The sequence below is a fragment of the Salmo trutta genome, chromosome 15, assembly GCF_901001165.1.
Source record: "Salmo trutta chromosome 15, fSalTru1.1, whole genome shotgun sequence".
In the NCBI taxonomy this organism is placed as follows: Eukaryota; Metazoa; Chordata; class Actinopteri; order Salmoniformes; family Salmonidae; genus Salmo; species Salmo trutta.
The window spans coordinates 55,122,611-55,141,469 of record NC_042971.1 but is presented as its reverse complement, the minus strand read 5'-3'; the positions used below and the strand labels follow the sequence as shown (position 1 = coordinate 55,141,469).

The 18,859-nt window shown below is 46.0% G+C and overlaps 1 protein-coding gene across 3 annotated transcripts; it reads right to left on the bottom strand.

Moving 5' to 3' along the window:
* Positions 1-108: 108 nt before the first annotated feature.
* Positions 109-18,789, bottom strand: zmp:0000001301 (tip elongation aberrant protein 1). Of its 3 annotated transcripts, XM_029692187.1 has the most exons (19): positions 18,419-18,789; positions 18,258-18,324; positions 17,925-17,997; positions 17,794-17,836; positions 17,542-17,620; positions 17,026-17,114; positions 16,520-16,666; positions 15,707-15,758; positions 15,015-15,115; positions 13,563-13,648; positions 13,309-13,390; positions 12,940-13,025; positions 12,740-12,827; positions 12,529-12,577; positions 11,993-12,086; positions 10,971-11,071; positions 10,694-10,778; positions 10,423-10,527; positions 109-973 (listed from the first exon to the last, which is right to left on the bottom strand). In XM_029692187.1, the coding sequence occupies exons 2-19, from the start codon at positions 18,317-18,319 to the stop codon at positions 869-871; spliced, it is 1,527 nt and encodes a 508-aa protein (XP_029548047.1). In that variant the 5' UTR covers positions 18,320-18,324; positions 18,419-18,789; the 3' UTR covers positions 109-868. The 3 variants fall into 3 exon arrangements, with proteins under 3 accessions (XP_029548047.1, XP_029548046.1, XP_029548049.1); XM_029692186.1 differs by having other exon boundaries at positions 18,258-18,789; XM_029692189.1 differs by lacking the exons at positions 109-973; positions 10,423-10,527 and having other exon boundaries at positions 10,735-10,794; positions 18,258-18,789.
* Positions 18,790-18,859: the final 70 nt, after the last annotated feature.

Genomic DNA, 18,859 nt, shown 5'->3' with positions numbered 1-18,859 from the left:
ATAATTGGTGCAATAAATTCTGTCTTCCTGCAAAATAGTGAGTCGTTTTGCTTTTCCCGAACCGACAGCTCTGCGCCTGCGCATTTGTTTGACTGCGACACAGAATTAAGAATTATAATACTTTATTCATTTAATAGGATCTCTATGCTGCGACAGGGCTGGTAACAATTTGAGGACAAGAGGAAAGCTCTTTGAGTAAATTATTTAATTGACAACCAATTCTTATGCAAAGCATTTTTTTCTATTATTTTTTTTTGTTTCATTTGTGAGTTATCTATTCCCATACAGTTTGCCTAAGAACATATCTTGTTTGCCCACATTTAGAATATAACATTCCGTCAGTTATTTTAAAGTATGTTGATAAAAGTGTAAGCCTTCAGTGTAGGATTATTTGAAAGATGAGGGAACAGAAAGTTGTTTTATGCAGATATGACAAGATATGCCAAATAATCAAAAAAATGTATGAACATGATTAGCCTACATCAATCGACAACTCAGTTAATTATTCTCCTTTACAACATTTTGCTTAGACCTTATCATGACCAATTTGGATATGTCCTAGGAATTTTTTAGCAACCATTCCTGAGGTTGGTAAACAAATGCCTTGAGTGGTGTTTGTTCTTTTGACAGTGTCAAAATTATCCCCCTGTCTCGCTAAAGATATTATGACTATCTGGCAAAAGACAACAAAAGTTAATCTTAGCTATGCACAAAATGCTAACTATTCAAACACACCCACCAGTGGAAAAACACAAATGAATGTCACATTTCCTTTTTTTTCAAACGCTTTTGAGTTGGTCATCCTTGGGAAAGTAAGCCACACCCACAAACTCGGCACGTCCAAGTTGGTTGCCGTGGTTACGTGTCTTTACATGCCTTTAAACTGTTGCATGATGGATAGGAGGTGTTCGCTGCGTTTCTGGATGTTTCCCTGCTCCTCTTTCAGTCTCCCCTGCTCGTGCACAATCTCCTCCTTGGAAGAGAGAGGGAAAATGTATGAAAAAGGCATAAAGATCCTATTAAATTACTAGACCCTCACATTAGGAAGGATCGGCCGCCTATGGCGGAAGATTGACGAGGACGGCATTTTCGGAGCTAAACTGTCCAAGACGCACATCCAATAACACATGAGACCTAAAATAATTCTGCCCAAAAATAATTTGCAATTTTCTCAACCAGTGTCATATTAGCTTTTTAGGTGAACGCTGATGCCACCCTGTAATAAGCAGTGCCCACTTTGTCAAAGGCAGGGACAGTAAAATATTTTGCTTGTCCATTCCCAGCACGCAGCGCTCCACCATCGTTCCGTCAAAAAAAATGTATCTAACATAAATCATGTAGCAGATATAGGATATGGTAGAAATAGTATGTGGCATTTTCTGTAGCATAGGCTGGAGATAAAATGCATGACAATGTAATGAGGTGGACACTTTTTACATCATGATGCAGGTTTCTCCAATCAATTACTTGAGTAAAAGTAAAGATACCTTCTTAATAGAAAATGACTCAAGTAAAAGTGAAAGTCGCCCAGTAAAATACTACTTGAGTAAAAGTCTAATAGTATTTGGTTTTAAATATATTTAAGTATCAAAAGTAAATGGAATTGCTAAAATGTACTTAAGTATCACAAGTAAAAGTAAAAGCATAAACCATTTCAAATTGCTTATATTAAGCAAACAGATGGCACAATTTTATTTTTTATATTTATTGGCGGATAGCCAGTGGTACACTCCAACACTCAAGACAATTTACAAAGCATTTGTGTTTAGTGAGTCCGCCAGATTAGAGGCAGTAGGGATGAACAGGGATGTTCTCTTGATAAGTGTGTGAATTTGACCATTTTCCTGTCAAAATGTAACTACTTTTGGGTGTCAGGGAAAATGTAGGGAGTAAAAAGTGCATTCTTTTCTTTAGGAATGTAGTGAAGTAAAAATATAAGTCAAGTACAGATACCCCAAAAAACGACTTAAGCAGTACTTTAAAGTATTTTTACTTAAGTACTTTACACCACTGCAAATAGCCTATCCCAAATGGCGATTAATCAAATAAAAAATGTGCTGTCATGTTAATAAACAACATATCCTAAAAACGGTACAGGTCAAAGTAACATGGACAATATGGAATGGACAATCACAACCATTTTCCAGGAGTTTCATCCCATTATTATGATCAGTGGTTTCTAGTTTGTATCCATACATTTATTTACAAGCTGATCCTAGCTAAAAAAAATAATATTTCTGCATTTCCCACTGTGTAAACACATTGCAAATAGGCTCACGATAACTCCTGATAAAGTTGGGTAGCTGATATTCAGAGCTTGAATAGCCAAATAAAGCCAATGCAACTGCCTGTTTTACAAACAGTGGGCCTACCACATGGATGGGCATTCATAAAATTCCAATGCAGGCCGACATGGTAGGCTACACCCCAGTAAGCACGAGCCGACGCGGATGCCCTTTGGACATATAACTTTTGGTGCCGTTCAGAACGGTCTTGATATCCACGTCCATAGACATAGTTTTTTTCCCATATTTTGTTGGTGTTACAAGGTGGAATTAAAATTGATTTGCTGTTTTTTGTCAACCATCTACACAAAATACTCTGTAACGTCAAAGTGGAAGAAAAATTCTACCTTTTGTAAAAATGTATGAAAAATAAAACATATCTTGATTACATAAGTATTCAACCCACTGAGTCAATACATGTTCTAATCACATTTGGCAGCGATTACAGCTGTGAGTCTTTCAGGGTAAATCTCTACGGGCTTTGCACACCTGGATTGTACAATATTTGTACATGATTCTTTTCCATTTCTTGAAGCTCTGTCAAGTTGGTTGGTGATCATTGCTAGACAGCCATTTTCAAGTCTTGCTATAGATTTTCAAGCCGATTTAAGTCAAAACTGTAATTAGGCAACTCTGGAACATTCAATGTCGTGTTGGTAAGTAACTCCAGTGTATATTTGGCCTTGTATTTTAGGTTATTGTCCTGCTGAAAGGTGAATTTGTCTCAGTGTCTGTTGGAAAGAAAACTGAACCAGGTTTTCCTCTAGGATTTTGCCTGTGCTTAGCTCTATTCCATTTATCTCCCCCAAAACTGCCCAGTCCTGTCACGGTTGTCGTAGGAAGACGACCAAAGTGCAGCGTGTGTGTCGTTCCACATTTTATATATACTGTGAAACTATGCAATACATAAATACACTGAATGAAAAAACAACAAACCATGACGCAGAGATGAACACATACACAACTCAAAAATTAATCACCCACAAAACCCAGGTGGAGAAACCCCTACTTAAGTATGATCTCCAATTAGAGACAACGAGGACCAGCTGCCTCTAATTGGAGATCATCCCAAACAAAACCCCAACATAGAAATACAAAACTAGAACCTAAACATAGAAATAGAAAACATAGAAAAATCCCCCTGTCACGCCCTGACCTACTCTACCATAGAAAATAACATCTTTCTATGGTCAGGACGTGACAGTACCCCCCCAAAGGTACGGACTCCGACCGCACCTAGACAAAACAACAACAACCCCCCCCCCAAAAAAAGGGAGGGCAGGGTGGGTAACTTGTCTATGGCGGCTCTGGTGCAGTACCCAGAACCCTATCATCCAGCGGATCCTCCCACAGAGGAGGCAGCTCCGGTTCGGGGCGTAACCCCCACTCCACCTGCTGATCCCTCTGCTTCAGTACCACCAGACCGTGGCTCGTCATCGGAGGAACCGGACTGTAGATCATTGCCGGAGGCTCTGTACTGCAGACCGCCGCCGGAGGTTCCGGGTTGCAGGCCGCCGCCGGAGGTTCCGGGCTGCAGGCCGCCGCCGGAGGTTCCGGGCTGCAGGCCGTCGCCGGAGACTCCGGGCTGCAGGCCGTGGCCGAAGACTCCGGGCTGCAGGCCGTCTCCGAAGACTCCGGGCTGCAGGCCGTCTCCGGATGTTCCGGACTGCAGGCCGTCTCAGGAGGTTCCGGACTGTAGAACGTCGCCGGAAGCTCTGGACTGGGAACTGTCGCCAGAAGCTCTGGACTGGGAACTGTCGCCGGAAGCTCTGGACTGGGAATGCGCACTGGAGGCCTGATGCGTGGGGCTGGCACAGGGGACGCCAGACTAGTAACACGCACCTCAGGGCGAGTGCGGGGAGCAGGAACAGGACACCCTGGACTGGGCAGGGGCACTGGAGGCCTGATGCGTGGGGGTGGCACAGGTGGCACCAGACTGGTGACACGCACCTCAGGGCAAGTGCGAGGAGCAGGCATAGGACGTACCAGGCTGGATAGACTCACTGGAGGCCGGGTACGTGGGGCAGGAACAGGATATACTGGACCGTGGAGCCGCACCGGAGGTCTCGAGTGTATAGCTGGCACAACCCGTCCTGGCTGGATGCTTACTTTCGCCCGGCAAATGCAGGGAGCTGGCACAGGACGAACTGGGCTGTGAATGCGCATAACACGGTGCTTGCTTCACTCGCTCCCCATGGTAAGCAAGGGGAGTTGGCTCAGGTCTCCACCCTGACTCTGCCAATCTCCCCATGAGCCCCCGCCCCCAAATGTTTTTGGGGCTGCCTCTCGCACTTGCCTCGTGGTTGGTATAATGCCTCGTAGTATCGCCGCTCCGCTCTTGCTGCCTCGATTTCTTCTTTCGGACGGCGATACTCCCCAGCCTGACTCCAGGGTCCTTTTCCGTCCAGAATTTCCTCCCAAATCATTCCTGTTTCTCCTGGGCACGCTGCTTGGTCCTTTGGTGGTGGGTGATTCTGTCACGGTTGTCGTAGGAAGAGGACCAAAGTACAGCGTGTGTGTCGTTCCACATTTTATTTATACTGTGAAACTATGCAATTCATAAATACACTGAATGAAAAAACAACAAACCGTGACGCAGAGATGAACACATACACAACTCAAAAATTAATCACCCACAAAACCCAGGTGGAAAAACCCCTACTTAAGTATGATCTCCAATTAGAGACGAGGACCAGCTGCCTCTAATTGGAGATCATCCCAAACAAAACCCCAACATAGAAAACGTGGATCGGTGGCAACTAGAAAACTGGTGACGATGACCGCCGAACGCCGCCCGAACAAGGAGAGGGACCAACTTCAGCGGAAGTCATGACAGTACCCCCCCCTTGATGCGCGGCTCCAGCAGCGCACCGACACCGGCCTCAGGGACGACCCGGAGGACGGGGCGCAGGACAATCCAGGTGGAGACGGTGAAACTCCCGCAGTAACGAAGGATCCAGAATGTCCTCCACCGGCACCCAGCATCTCTCCTCCGGACCGTACCCCCCCACTCCACGAGGTACTGAAGGCCCCTCGCCCGACGCCTTGAGTCCATGATGGCTTGAACAGCATACGCCGGGGCCCTCTCGATGTCCAGAGGGGGCGGAGGAACCTCCCGTACCTGAGATCCCTGGAGTGGACCAGCCACCACCGGCCTGAGGAGAGACACATGGAACGAGGGGTTAATGCGGCAATCGGGGGGAGCTGTAATCTATAACAAACCTTGTTCAGTCTCCTCAGGACTTTAAATGGCCCCACAAACCGCGGTCCCAGCTTCCGGCAGGGCAGGCAGAGAGGCAGGTTTCGGGTCGAGAGCCAGACCCGATCCCCCGTCGCGAACACGGGGGCCTCACTGCGGTGGCGGTCGGCGCTCGCCTTCTGCCACTTGATGGCCCATTGCAGGTGCACATGGGCAGCGTCCCATGTCTCCTCCGAGCGCCGAAACCATTCATCCACCACAGGTGCCTTGATCTGGCTCTGATGCCATGGTGCCAGAACCGGCTGATAACCTAGTACGCACTGGAAAGGAGATAGGTTATTGGAGGAGTGGAGGAGTGGCGGAGTGAGTTCTGGGCCATCTCTGCCCAGGGGATGAAAGCCGCCCACTCCCCCAGCCGGTCCTGGCAATAGGACCGCAGAAACCTACCCACATCCTGGTTAACTCTCTCCACCTGCCCGTTACTCACGGGGTGAAAACCTGAGGTAAGGCTGACCGAGACCCCCAGACGTTCCATAAACGCCCTCCAAACCCTGGACGTGAACTGGGGACCCAGATCAGAAACTATATCCTCAGGCACCCCGTAGTGCCGGAAGACGTGAGTGAACAGGGCCTCCGCAGTCTGTAGGGTCGTAGGGAGACCGGGCAAAGGAAGGAGACGGCAAGACTTAGAAAACCGATCCACAATGACCAGGATCGTAGTGTTCCCTTGTGATGGAGGAATATCCGTCAAGAAATCCACCTATAGGTGTGACCACGGCCGTTGTTGAATGGGTAGGGGTTGTAATTTCCCTCTGGGCAGGTGTCTAGGTGCCTTGCACTGGGCGCACACCGAGCAGGAGGAAACATAAACCCTCACGTCCTTAGCCAGGGTAGACCACCAGTACTTCCCACTAAGACAGCGCACTGTCCGACTGATGCCAGGATGACCAGAAGAGGGTGATGTGTTGGCCCAAGAGATCAAACGGTCGTGGACAGCAGACGGAACGAACAGACACCCAACTGGACACTGGGTGGAAGTGGGCTCTGTACGTAACGCCCGCTTGATGTCCACGTCCACCTCCCACACCACCGGTGCCACCAGGCAAGAAGCCGGAAGGATGGGAGTGGGATCCGTGGACCGCTCCTCTGTGTTATACATCCGAGAAAGTGTGTCTGCCTTAGCGTTCTGGGAACCTGGTCTGTAGGATAAGGTGAACAAAAAATGGGTGAAAAACATGGCCCACCTTGCCTGGCGACGGTTCAGTCTCCTCGCCGCCCGGATATACTCCAGATTGCGGTGGTCAGTCCAAATGAGAAAAGGGTATTTAGCCCCCTCAAGCCAAGCTCCCGGTCCCCCACATCATAGTTTCGCTCCGCCGAGCTGAGCTTCTTCGAAAATAAATCACGGGGCGGAGCTTTGGTGGCGTACCCGAGCGCTGAGATAGCACAGCTCCTATCCCCGCCCCTATCCCAGCCTCGGACGCATCCACCTCCACTATAATGTGCCAAGGAGGGATCAGGATGAGCCCGCACTGGAGCTGAGGTAAACAGAGCCTTCAGGTGACCAAAAGCCCTGTCCGCCCCAGCTGACCACTGCAGTCGCACCGGCCCCCCCTTCAGCAATGAGGTAATGGGAGCCGCTATCTGCCCAAAGCGCCGGATAAACCTCCGGTAGTAGATGGCCAACCCTAAGAACCGCTGCACCTCCTTTACTGTGGTTGGAGTCGGCCAATTACGCACGGCTGAAATGCGGTCACTTTCCATCTCCACCCCTGACGCGGAGAGGCGGTACCCGAGGAAGGAGACGGACTGTTGGAAGAACACACATTTCTCAGCCTTGACGTACAGGTCATGCTCCAACAGTCGACCAAGCACCCTGCGCACCAGGGACACATGCTCGGCGCGTGTAGCGGAGTATATCAGAATATCATCGATATACACCACTACACCCTGCCCGTGCAGGTCCCGGAAAATCTCATCTACAAAGGATTGGAAGACTGATGGAGCATTCATCAACCTGTACGGCATGACGAGGTACTCATAGTGCCCAGAGGTGGTACGAAATGCCGTCTTCCACTCATCCCCCCTCCCGGATACGCACCAGATTGTAAGCGCTCCTGAGATCCAATTTTGTGAAGAAGCGCGCCCCGTGCATTGACTCGATCGCACTGGCTATGAGAGGCAGCGGGTAACTGTACCTCACAGTGATCTGATTGATACCTCGATAGTCAATACACGGGTGTAAACCACCGTCCTTCTTCACAAAAAAGAAACTCGAGGAGGCAGGTGACGTGGAAGGCCGAATGTATCCCTGCCCCAGAGATTCGGAGACATATGTTTCCATAGCCGCCGTCTCCTCCTGTGACAGAGGATACACGTGACTCCTGGGAAGTGCTGCGTCTACCAGGAGATTTATCGCACAATCCCCCCGTCGATGGGGTGGTAATTCAGACCTGGTCTGGACTCTCCACCATAGTGGCACCAATGGAAACACCTACACACCTCCCTGCGCACTTACGTGACCATCCCTTGAGAGCCCTCTGTTGCCACGAAATAGTGGGGTCATGATAGGCCAACCAGGGAAGGTCCAGCACCATGGGAAACGCAGGAGAATCTATCAGGAAGAGACTAATTCTCTCCTCATGACCCTCCTGCGTTATCATACATAGTGGAGCAGTGGCCTCCCTAATCAGCCCCGACCCTAAAGGACGACTATCTAAGGCATGTACAGGGAATGGCACATCAACAGGAATAATAGGGATTGCTAAACTAAGTGCAAATGAATGGTCAATAAAGTTCCCAGCTGCGCCTGAATCTACTAGCGCCTTATGCTGAGAATGCGGGGAAAACTCAGGAAATTCTATACACACATACACACACACGTGAGCAACAGGGAGCTCTGGGTGAGTCAGGTGTCTACTCACCTGGGATGATCCGCCAGTGCCCTGCCTCCTGTAAGGGTGGTGTCCCTGCATGCCAGCTCCCGACGAACGTCCTCCCGTAGACTACACCGGTAATGGTCGATCAGGGCCCTTTCATTCCATCCCGCGCTGGCGGCCAGGGTCCTGAAGTCCAGTGCATAGTCTTGTGCACTCCTCATCCCCTGTCTAAGGTGGAACAAGCATTCTCCCGCCGCTCTCCCCTCAGATGGATGATCGAAAACCGCCCGGAAGCGGCGGGTGAAATCCTCATAGTGGAACAAAGCTGCGCTTTCTCTCCCCCATACGGCGTTGGCCCACTACCATTACTCAAGTGCTTTCCCCGACAGACAAGAGATGAGGGCGGATACGCTCTCGTGTCCCGAAGTAGCCGGGTGGACGGTCACCAGGTAGTGCTCCAACTGGAGCAGGAACCCCTGGCACCCGGCATCCGTCCCATCACACGCCCTCGGGAGCGAGAGCCGAATCCCACTGGGTCCAGGTGACGGAGGGGTGGACAGCGGTGTGGGTTGTGGTGACGTTGATGGGGGTGTGGGAAAACCCCCACTCTCCCATCGCTCCATGGTGTACAGCATGCGATCCATGGCTGTGCCAAGATTTTGTAGCATAGTCGCGTGCTGCTGGACGCGCTCCTCCATAGGTAACGGAGGACTGGGTGCACCTGCTGACTCCATAATATAGGTGCGTGTTTCTGTCAAGAGTCAATGTGCAGCAGGTGGGACGGAGTCAGGCGCAGGACACCGAGAATGAGTAATAAAGGTCTTTACTCAACAAAACAACAAAATATTTCACGCAGGGAAAATAACTCAGCTCACAAATATACGCGACACCTTAACACAGAACAAACACTCACAAAACCAAGGGGGAAACCAGAGGGTTAAATAGGGAACAATAATGATGAAATGGAAATCAGGTGTGTACAATGAAGACAAAACAAATGGAAAAAGAAAACGTGGATCGGTGGCAACTAGAAAACCGGTGACGACGACCGCCGAACGCCGCCTGAACAAGGAGAGGGCCCAATTTAGGCGGAAGTTGTGACAGTGCCCTTCTTTGTGAGGTATTGGAAAACCTCCCTGGTCTTTGTGGTTGAATCTGTGTTTGAAATTCACTGCTCGACTAAAGGAACCTTACAGATAATTATATGTGGGGTACAAAGATGAGGTAGTCATTCAAAAAGCATTTTAAACACTAATATGCAGTGAGTCCATGCAACGTATTATACAACTTTTTACTCCTGAACTTATTTAGGCTTGCCATAACAAAGGGGTTGAATACTTATTGACTCAATATATTTCAGCTTTTCGTTTTTCATGATTTTGTTTAAAAAAATCTTAAAATGTAATTCTACTTTGACATAATGGGGTATTGTGTGTAGGTCAGTGACACAAAATCTCAATTTAATCAATTTTCAGTCTGTAACACAACAAAATGTGGAAAAAGTCAAAGGGTGTGAATACTTTCTGAAGGCACTGTGCAGATAAATTCTTCAGATTTACTGTTTTACACAATATCTTATCAGAGCACTGGCTAACCATGGTTGACCAACTCCCTGACCAACATGGCTGACCCTTGGACCATCATACGATGGTTCCTCTCAGTTCTAGTATTCTAATTCCTAATTCTATGGAAAAAAGATGCCCTATACCTGGCTTTCAGCAGGACATTGAGCGTACACTTCAGCAAAAGCACATTGGCGTATTCATAGGTGGACGGCTACCTTTTCTGAACAGATTAGGGGTTTTCTGGTAGCCTAGTGCTGAAAGGTACAACTGTCACACACTCCCCAAAAACCCATAATGTCATGTGATCATCCACTAGAAATAAAACTGAATTGAATACAACTTCACATGTAATCTCCTACACTTCAGGAATACACTTCTAATTCTACACCTGGAACTGCATGCATGTTTATGTTTGTGCTACTGTATGTGTGTGTGCGTGTGTGCGTGTGTGTGTGTGTGCGTGCGTGCGTGTGTGGTTAGTAACCACTACACACCCTGAGTTTACACAGCCCCTTCCTTTCCTTGTCATTCTCCTCTGCCCGTGCACGTAGCCAGGTCTCATTCTGGGCTCTGTGTCGCTCAAGCATTTCCTGTAGTTCCTGCAACACCAAAACCACAAACAAAGCTTCCGTCATTCTTCCTGGAAAACCATTATTTCATAGAATACAAGTTATTCACCCACACAAAAAGGGGAACTATTGGAAAGCTACATATTTAGTGAATGAGTGAGTGAATGATAATCTTGAACTATGAGTGAGCCTTTACCTCCTCCTGTTGCTGATGGTGGGCTTGGTGAGCTTCTCTCTTGTACTGAAGAGCAGCTGCAGACTGAGCAAGCTCTGACCTTTCTCTACAGTAATGAATAACTTATTGAATGGATTAATGAATGAATGAATGCATGCATGAATTAATTGGTTTGTCAGTCACTCAGTCAATGAATGAAGAGTTTATTGGTCAGGAAAATGTTTGACCTGTTTGTCAAACCTGTTTGTCAAAGGTCATCTGTTTGTCAAACTTTGGACCTAGATTGAAAACATAATACCTGTCAAGCTTCTGGAACTCTCCATCAAGCATGGAGAAAGCTTTATGGATCATATCCATCGCCTCATCTCGGACGGCACTGAAGTCTCTTTGGGCTGTAACCTAATGATGTAACATCAGCATGATAAACATACAGACTACAAGTTGTTATAGAAACAGTATGTGAGCAAGTTGCTACTACCTGGATATAATAGCATGTCTTACAAGGTGGGCTTTTCTTAAGGAAAGTTTGACTGCTCACTCTCTCTCTCTCTCTCTCTCTCTCTCTGTATCTCTCTCGCCCTCTCTCTCTCTCTCTCTCTCTCTCTCTCTCTCTCTCTCTCTCTCTCTCTCTCTCTCAATCCCTAGGACCATGCCTCAGGACTACCTGGCCTAAGGACTCCTGCCTGTCCCTGTCCCCACTCCACCCAGCCATGCTACCGATCCAATTCTGCTGTTCATGCCTGAGGCTATGGAACTCTGACCTGTTTCTCTGTACATGCTATTTTGTGCCGGACCTACTGTTTCAACCCTTTCTCTCTCTAATTCTTTCCTGGACCTTCTGTTTCGACCTCTGAATGCTCAGCTATGAAAAGACAACTGACATTTACTCCTGAAGTGTTGAACTGCTGCACCCTCTATAACAACTGTGGTATTTATTTGACCCAACTGGTCATCTACAAAAGGTTGAACGTCTTGAAGAACGACCGGGCCATGTACTCTTATAATCTCCATCCGGCACAGCTAGAAAAGGACTGGCCACCGCTCGGATCCTGGTTCCTCTCTAGGTTTCTACCAAGGTTCCTGCCTTTCTAGGGAGTTTTTCCTAACCATTGTGCTTCTGCATCTTCATGTGCATTGCTTGCTCTTAGGCTGGGTATCTGTATAGAACTGTGTGACAACTGCTGATGTAAGAAGGGTTTTAAAAATACATTTCATTGATTGATTGACTGCTTTAAAATGTTTTACTAAGTTACTACATCATACAGTAACAATGCCTCTATGCAGTTTGATGAAAAGTTCACTGCTTTTCATGTGACCCACCTGTGCAGAGGCAGCTGCATCCGTCCTCACAGAAAACAGAGATGGAGACTCACTCAGCTCATACTTGACATTGGGGACCTTTGTGGGCGCAAAGCTGATCAAATGAGAGCGAAAAAGCTTTGTGAAACCTGAAACCTAATTTGAATAACTGTAACTGTGTAGGTGTAGGATCTTAACTTGATCATCCTGTTGAAAAACAACTTTCCTCAAAAGCAGGAAAATGTCAAACTTGTAGTGTATTTGGGGTTTAAAAAGGCTTCTAAAGTTTGTAATTTCCACAATAATTTCAGACTAGATTTTCCCTTCTGAAAAATATATCAACCGCTACAAAAATGTCCATTCATTAAAATCCACACAATAATAGACATTTCCTGTTTTGCTGCAGGACTATTTTTCTGCTGTAGGAGACTGGTTCAGATTCTACATCTGTAGGTAAACATAAAATAACACAGCCAAACCAGAAAAATAAGTCTGCAAAAGAGAGCAAAATGTTAATTGTAGTTTGAATAGGATAGCTGACATAACAAAATACTAACCCATGGCTGACTCCCTGAAGTCCAAACTCAGATAGAATCTCCTTCATCACTATTAGAAGAACAGAAAGGAACTACAGAACCGGCTTATCAAATTACATCAAACTTCCAGAGACACACGAATAAAGGTTGAAGAAAGATGTAAAAGTGTAACGGAATGGCAAAAAACTACCCAAGTATTGGAAATCTTTGAAATTGATATAGGCTGTGTTACCTGGCTGTCTTTCGGATGGGTTAATCAATTTCATCACCTTCAGGTCATTGAATTCTTGTTCTTCATTTTTGCCACCAAATACATATATCTGCATAATACGAACACCAGGTCATTAAGAGAGAGAAATAGAGGAAGAGATAGACAGATGACACACACGTGCGTGCACACATATCCAAGCACGCACACACACGCACACACACATGGCTGTGAAGGATGAAGGCTGTGTGGTCATGACGGCGGGCCGGAGGAATCCCCACATAGAGAGGCACCTTCCATTTCATCTTAGCTGGAGTGGGGGAGATGGAGGGAGGGAGGGATGGACCAGGGAGGGAGACAAGTAGAGGGAGGGAGACAGGGAAGAGGGGAAATGTCAGTACATGTCAGCTACTAGGCCTTTATCTGTAAACCTGGGATCTTTATTCAAACCGCTGAAAACAAATAATAATTGCTTGAAGGAATGAGGGATGGATTTTTGTGCATGGACTTTTTCCACATGAGGGCAGCAAACATGCAGTATTCAAATGCCCATGCTAATATAGTGGAAACCATGATGATGCTGTTTGACTTACCAATGCTTAATTTATGAATTTCATTTGTTGATGTGACTGTTCCATCCTGACTGGTGCATTTTCCACCAAACAAGTAAATATCCTGAATTGAATGATATTCAAATAATAAGAGCATGAGTACATGAATAACACCAAAGTAGACATTCGTAGTCCGTTAAGGATTTAATGATTCAAGCATTCTGTTGCCTGGCAATATCAATATAATTTTATATTTTTGGTAGGTGGTGAGGGGGCATTTAGTGTGATGTTTATACCTTGTCATGATGTGCTGTGAGGGTCTGACCTGCACAGGCCAGGGGTGACTCCCCCTTCACACCATACCTCTGCCACACCAGGGTTTCTGAGAATGACAGGTCACTTTAGTTCACTTCAGCCCCATTCCACTGTGACATTAATAATGCACTATTGATGTCACAATGAGTTTAGAATAACAACATTACATCATAGTGGTTTGCTGCTGGTGATTTATTCATAATGTCAGAATAGGCTGTCTGAGGATGAGGTCAGACAAGTTGAGCCCCATTCTAATAATTGCACTGTGACATCAATAATGCACTTCTTATGTCACAATAAATGTAGAATTACAACATTACATCATAGTGGTTTGCTGGTAGTGATGTCATTAATGAAGTCACACTACACTCTTAGAAAAAAAGGTGCTAACTAGAACCAAAAAGTGTTCTTTGGCTGTCCCCATAGGAGAACCCTTTGACGAACCCCTATTGGTTCCAGGTAGAACTCTTTCCCCAGAGGGTTCTACATGGAACCCAAAAGAGTTCTACCTGGATCCAAAAAGAGTTATTCTATGGGGACAGCCACAAAACCCTTTTGGAACTCTATGTAGGCTGTTTGAGGATGAGGTCACTTAAGTTCAGAATCATAGATGCAGCAAAGAGGTCAATGGAACGCAGACCATGAGGGAAAGAAGATGGATGCCGTATTGGCGCACATACAACAAATCTGATCTAACAAAGTGGATATTTGTCAAATCCGTCATGATTGATGTATTGAAACAGGCCCACAATGTGGTTACTAAAGTCCTATTTGGATATATTTCTCTGTTATCGCTGCATAACATTTAGAAGTAGTCCCTTTTCAGGTTTAGAAGAAGTGACTGCTAAATGCTAACTACTGTTTCTATAAACTGGTAGCATAGCTAGCATACAGAAATTGTCAGTGGTAGTCAAAGTAGTTTTTAACTATAATGCAGTTGATTGGTGACAATGACATGAACATGTATTGGGATTGACCTCCATACAAGGATTATACTCTGATTTTTCCCTCTAGTGTAAAATACACATATAAACAATAGCCTAATGTAGGCTAATTTTGATGGGTGCAATGAGGAGAATCGGGATCTTTCCCCCACAGCATCTTTCCCCACTCGTTTTCATGGAAATTCCATTGTTTTGGTAGAGTTCGATTGACCTCTTTACCGAATCTATTTTGACAATTCCAATGTGACATCAATAATGTATTATTGATGTCACAATGAGTTTATAATAACAGCATTACAGCAGTTTGATGACATTTATGATTCAGAATTACACACTTGCATCACAGTTGTTTACTGAGGTTTTGGTTTGATTAGAACATTCCACTATTCTAATGATGTCACAATGGGTTTACTAAAATGTGTAAAGCAAAGTCAAATGTAAAGTATATCAGCCCATGCAAAGTCTGTAGGAGCACTAGCATTTCTTTACTCGTGTTGAAAACATGAACGTCTTTGTAGTAGCAGCCATCCTCAGCACATCCCCCAAACATGAACACCTGCTCACAGACTACAGCAAACGTGTGGTTGTATCTACAAAGACAAAACATCACATACACAGGCAAATACTGTAGCAGGGTGCATCTGCAGGATCAGAGCATATCAACAAGGGATATATTAGGCTACAGTGTTATCTGTCAAAACTAAAATAAGTGTTCGTACTGACAAAAAACTGGACTGAACTGAACTAAGTTCAGAACTGAAATGAAGCCAAACTTGTTGTCTATGGCCTGTTGTTGCAAGGCAAGGGCTGTGTGAATTTGGATTGGGATGAGGATGAGAGTGCCCGTACTAGACTTTTGGGCGTCCTTGGAACGGTCATGACTGAACCGTGCCAAGTACTGGGGGGCTTCAATGGAAGACAGATGGCATTCAGATATAGTTTCACATGAGGTCGTCCGTTACTCTATTGGTTGCCGTTGTCAACATACTGTGCCATGGCAACCTTTCACGCACACTCTGTGATGGAATGCAGCACAGCTAACAAACAAGTCTTCTGGTGTACAATATTAGCTAAACCCAGCAAATGTAATGATGCATCCTTTCAACAGGAGAATCTTTAGCTCATTTCTGTCATTTGAGACCACTAGTTAGGCTTCTTATGTTTACGATGGTGTAAATTACCTTGCAGATGGCAGAGTGCCAGTGGTCTTGACTGGGGTCCAGCTCAGAGAGACTGAAATACAAGTAGTCACACTCTGAACCAAAGAGACTGAAGAGATGCATTACTCTACATGCATAAATATTTCCTCTGACCAAAGTTCACTTCCACGGCAGCATTATCTATAATTTACTTCCTAATCAGTGAGTTCGACATGACAGTGTAACCGATGTGAAATGGCTAGTTAGTTAGCGGTGGTGCTCGCTAATAGCGTTTCAATCAGTGACGTCACTCATTCTGAGACTTGAAGTAGGGTTTCCCCTTGCGTCGCAAGGGCCGTGGCTTTTGTGGCGTGATGGGTAACGATGCTTCGTGGGGTGTCAGTTGTTGATATGTGCAAGGGTCCCTGGTTCGAGCCCGGGTTGGGGCGAAGAGATGGACGGAACCTGCACTGTTACAACAGCAACAGTGTCACTGATTTGGATGAAAGTGTTTGCTATGCTTGTAAGTGACCATGGCTCCACCCTGGCCCACACTGACCTGTGGTGACCATGGCTCCACCCTGGCCCATACTGACCTGTTGTGACCATGGCTCCACCCTGGCCCATACTGACCTGTGGTGACCATGGCTCCACCCTGGCCCATACTGACCTGTGGTGACCATGGCTCCACCCTGGCCCACACTGACCTGTGGTGACCATGGCTCCACCCTGGCCCACACTGACCTGTGGTGACCATGGCTCCACCCTGGCCCATACTGACCTGTGGTGACCATGGCTCCACCCTGGCCCACACTGACCTGTGGTGACCATGGCTCCACCCTGGCCCACACTGACCTGTGTTGAACATCATGAGGTCATCAGTGGGGACACCGTCTTGGAGCCCACCGTAGACATAAATGTTGTCTCCCACGGAGACGGAACTGTGTCTGATGGTTCTAAGAGATACACCCCCTGTGGCAAGCCGCTCCCACGTCAATGACACTATAGCCAATGAGACCAGAGGGCATGCTTTACTCAGTGTTAAACTGTGTAGTTTTAGTTACAATGAACTGTACAGCAAACTCAGTAATGAACATCACAATCTCACCCTAAGCATGGCATGGGTCGTGAAAATAATAAACGCTACAGCTACTACTCTTTCAAAATTGTTGTTGTTATGGCAATGTTAGTTTGGGGGAGTTAAGCTCTTTCATCTCATCCATTGACACTGGAAGTGGCAAAGAATCTGGAGTTTTAACCAATTATGTTAGCCTTCATCTTTGAGTCGAGGCTGGGTTCCTTCTTATCATCTACACTGCTTCCCTGTAATAACCCAGGGACTCCCTGCCCTGTAATCTTACCTATGTCAAAGCAGTAGACTCCAGGAAGACATTCTCCAGCCTGTGGACTGGCCACTCCTCCAAACAGGTAGAGCTTGCCTTTAACCACACTGCGGAGGCAGGGAGAATATATCTACAGTATATATGTACATTTTTTAAAATGTTATTTAACCTTTGTTTAACTAGGTAAGACAGTTAAGAACAAATTCTCATTATCAATGACAGCCTAGGAGCAGTGGGTTAACTGCCTTGTTCATGGGCAGAATGACAGATTTATACATTGTCAGCTCGAGATTCAATCTAGCAACCTTTCGGTTACTGGCCCAATGCTCTCACCACTAGGCTACCTTCCGCCCCAAGGGACTTCCTGCCCTGTAATCTTACCTATGTCAAAGCAGTAGACTTAACAGGTGTCTCAATGAATGTCTCCATGGTTGATTTGTAGACAAATAGCATACCGTATTAGTATGGTCTGAGATTGAAATGGTAATTGAGATATCCTAATTGTTAAGATGCTGTATACAGTATATCAACTACCAAAGTGTGTGTCCTTCTCTTGCTGAGGGTATAACCCCATTCTGTGGCATCACCTCCCATGTGATGTGAGTGGCTGAAACTAGAAACACAATACAAGTTTGTAGAGTGAAGTGAGTAATCATATGTGAGTAATGACATTATATTGCATGTTTAAGAAGGCTTGTATCATGATTCATCTAGACTGTCAATAGGGGTATTTAGTCATAGCCTACATGTGTTGGGTTGAGCTCATTGAGTATAATTATACTGTACCTGTGAGCATGTAGAAGTCATTCAAATATACTGGCTGCTCCTCCTACAGAACAAGGGGAAATACATTGCTAGGTTCATTGCAGTGTTTTAGATAGGCTTACCAATTAGTAGTATACGGTAGTGAGATTTACCTCATGGGATATGGTGGACACCCCTCCAAACAGGAAAGCTATATTCCCAGCCACAGCTAGCGCATGGCCGTGCCTGGGAAGGTGGAGATATGTGGAAATGGAGAAATTAAACATGGAAAAAGCTATGTTGTTTTTCCATCTGCTTCTAGAGAGGCATGTTCAGCCAAGTTAAGAAAATACTGGGGGCATACCTGAGGTGATGACGGGGAAAAGCTGAGCGGTCACTGAGAGAAGCACACACACACACACACACACACACACACACACACACACACACACACACACACACACACACACACACACACACACACACACACACACACACACACTTACCTGGGGCTTGGTGGTTTACCTTTCGTTTCCTTGGCAACCCAGTGTCCACTTGCTAAGGCCATTCTGTCTACAGAAACAGGCATAAAAAGCTCTACAGATGATCAATATCTTTTACTGACAAAAGTGCCAACATGAAGTAATCCTGGTGTTAAATAATGTACCATAAATATTTTGGTGGAGAAGGAATCTGCCCCAGGTGATCCTAGAATAGTTTGCTGGTTAGGCACCGTGTCCTCTTACAGACACACCTTTGCCGTGCAGGTACTGTAAACTGAACACTCTCGTTGCCTAGTGATGACCACAAACAGACCTCATGAAGCACAAACTACCAGTAGCAATACGTTTCACATGACTTAAGCACCTGGTATGCACCTTTGAGCGTGCAATAGAAATTTACCATGAACAAAAAAGGACCTTGGTAGGCGGCGCTTCATTCAATTACACCTGCAACAAAAACAGGCAATGCATAATTTTCTACTATATGGAAGGTGATCCTAAACGCATCGGAGCAGTAATAAACTCACTTGGTTAATCCTTTTTTTGACATGTTATTTCTGAGTAAAACACCTAGAATGCAATGCAGCATATGTTTCTTCATTTGG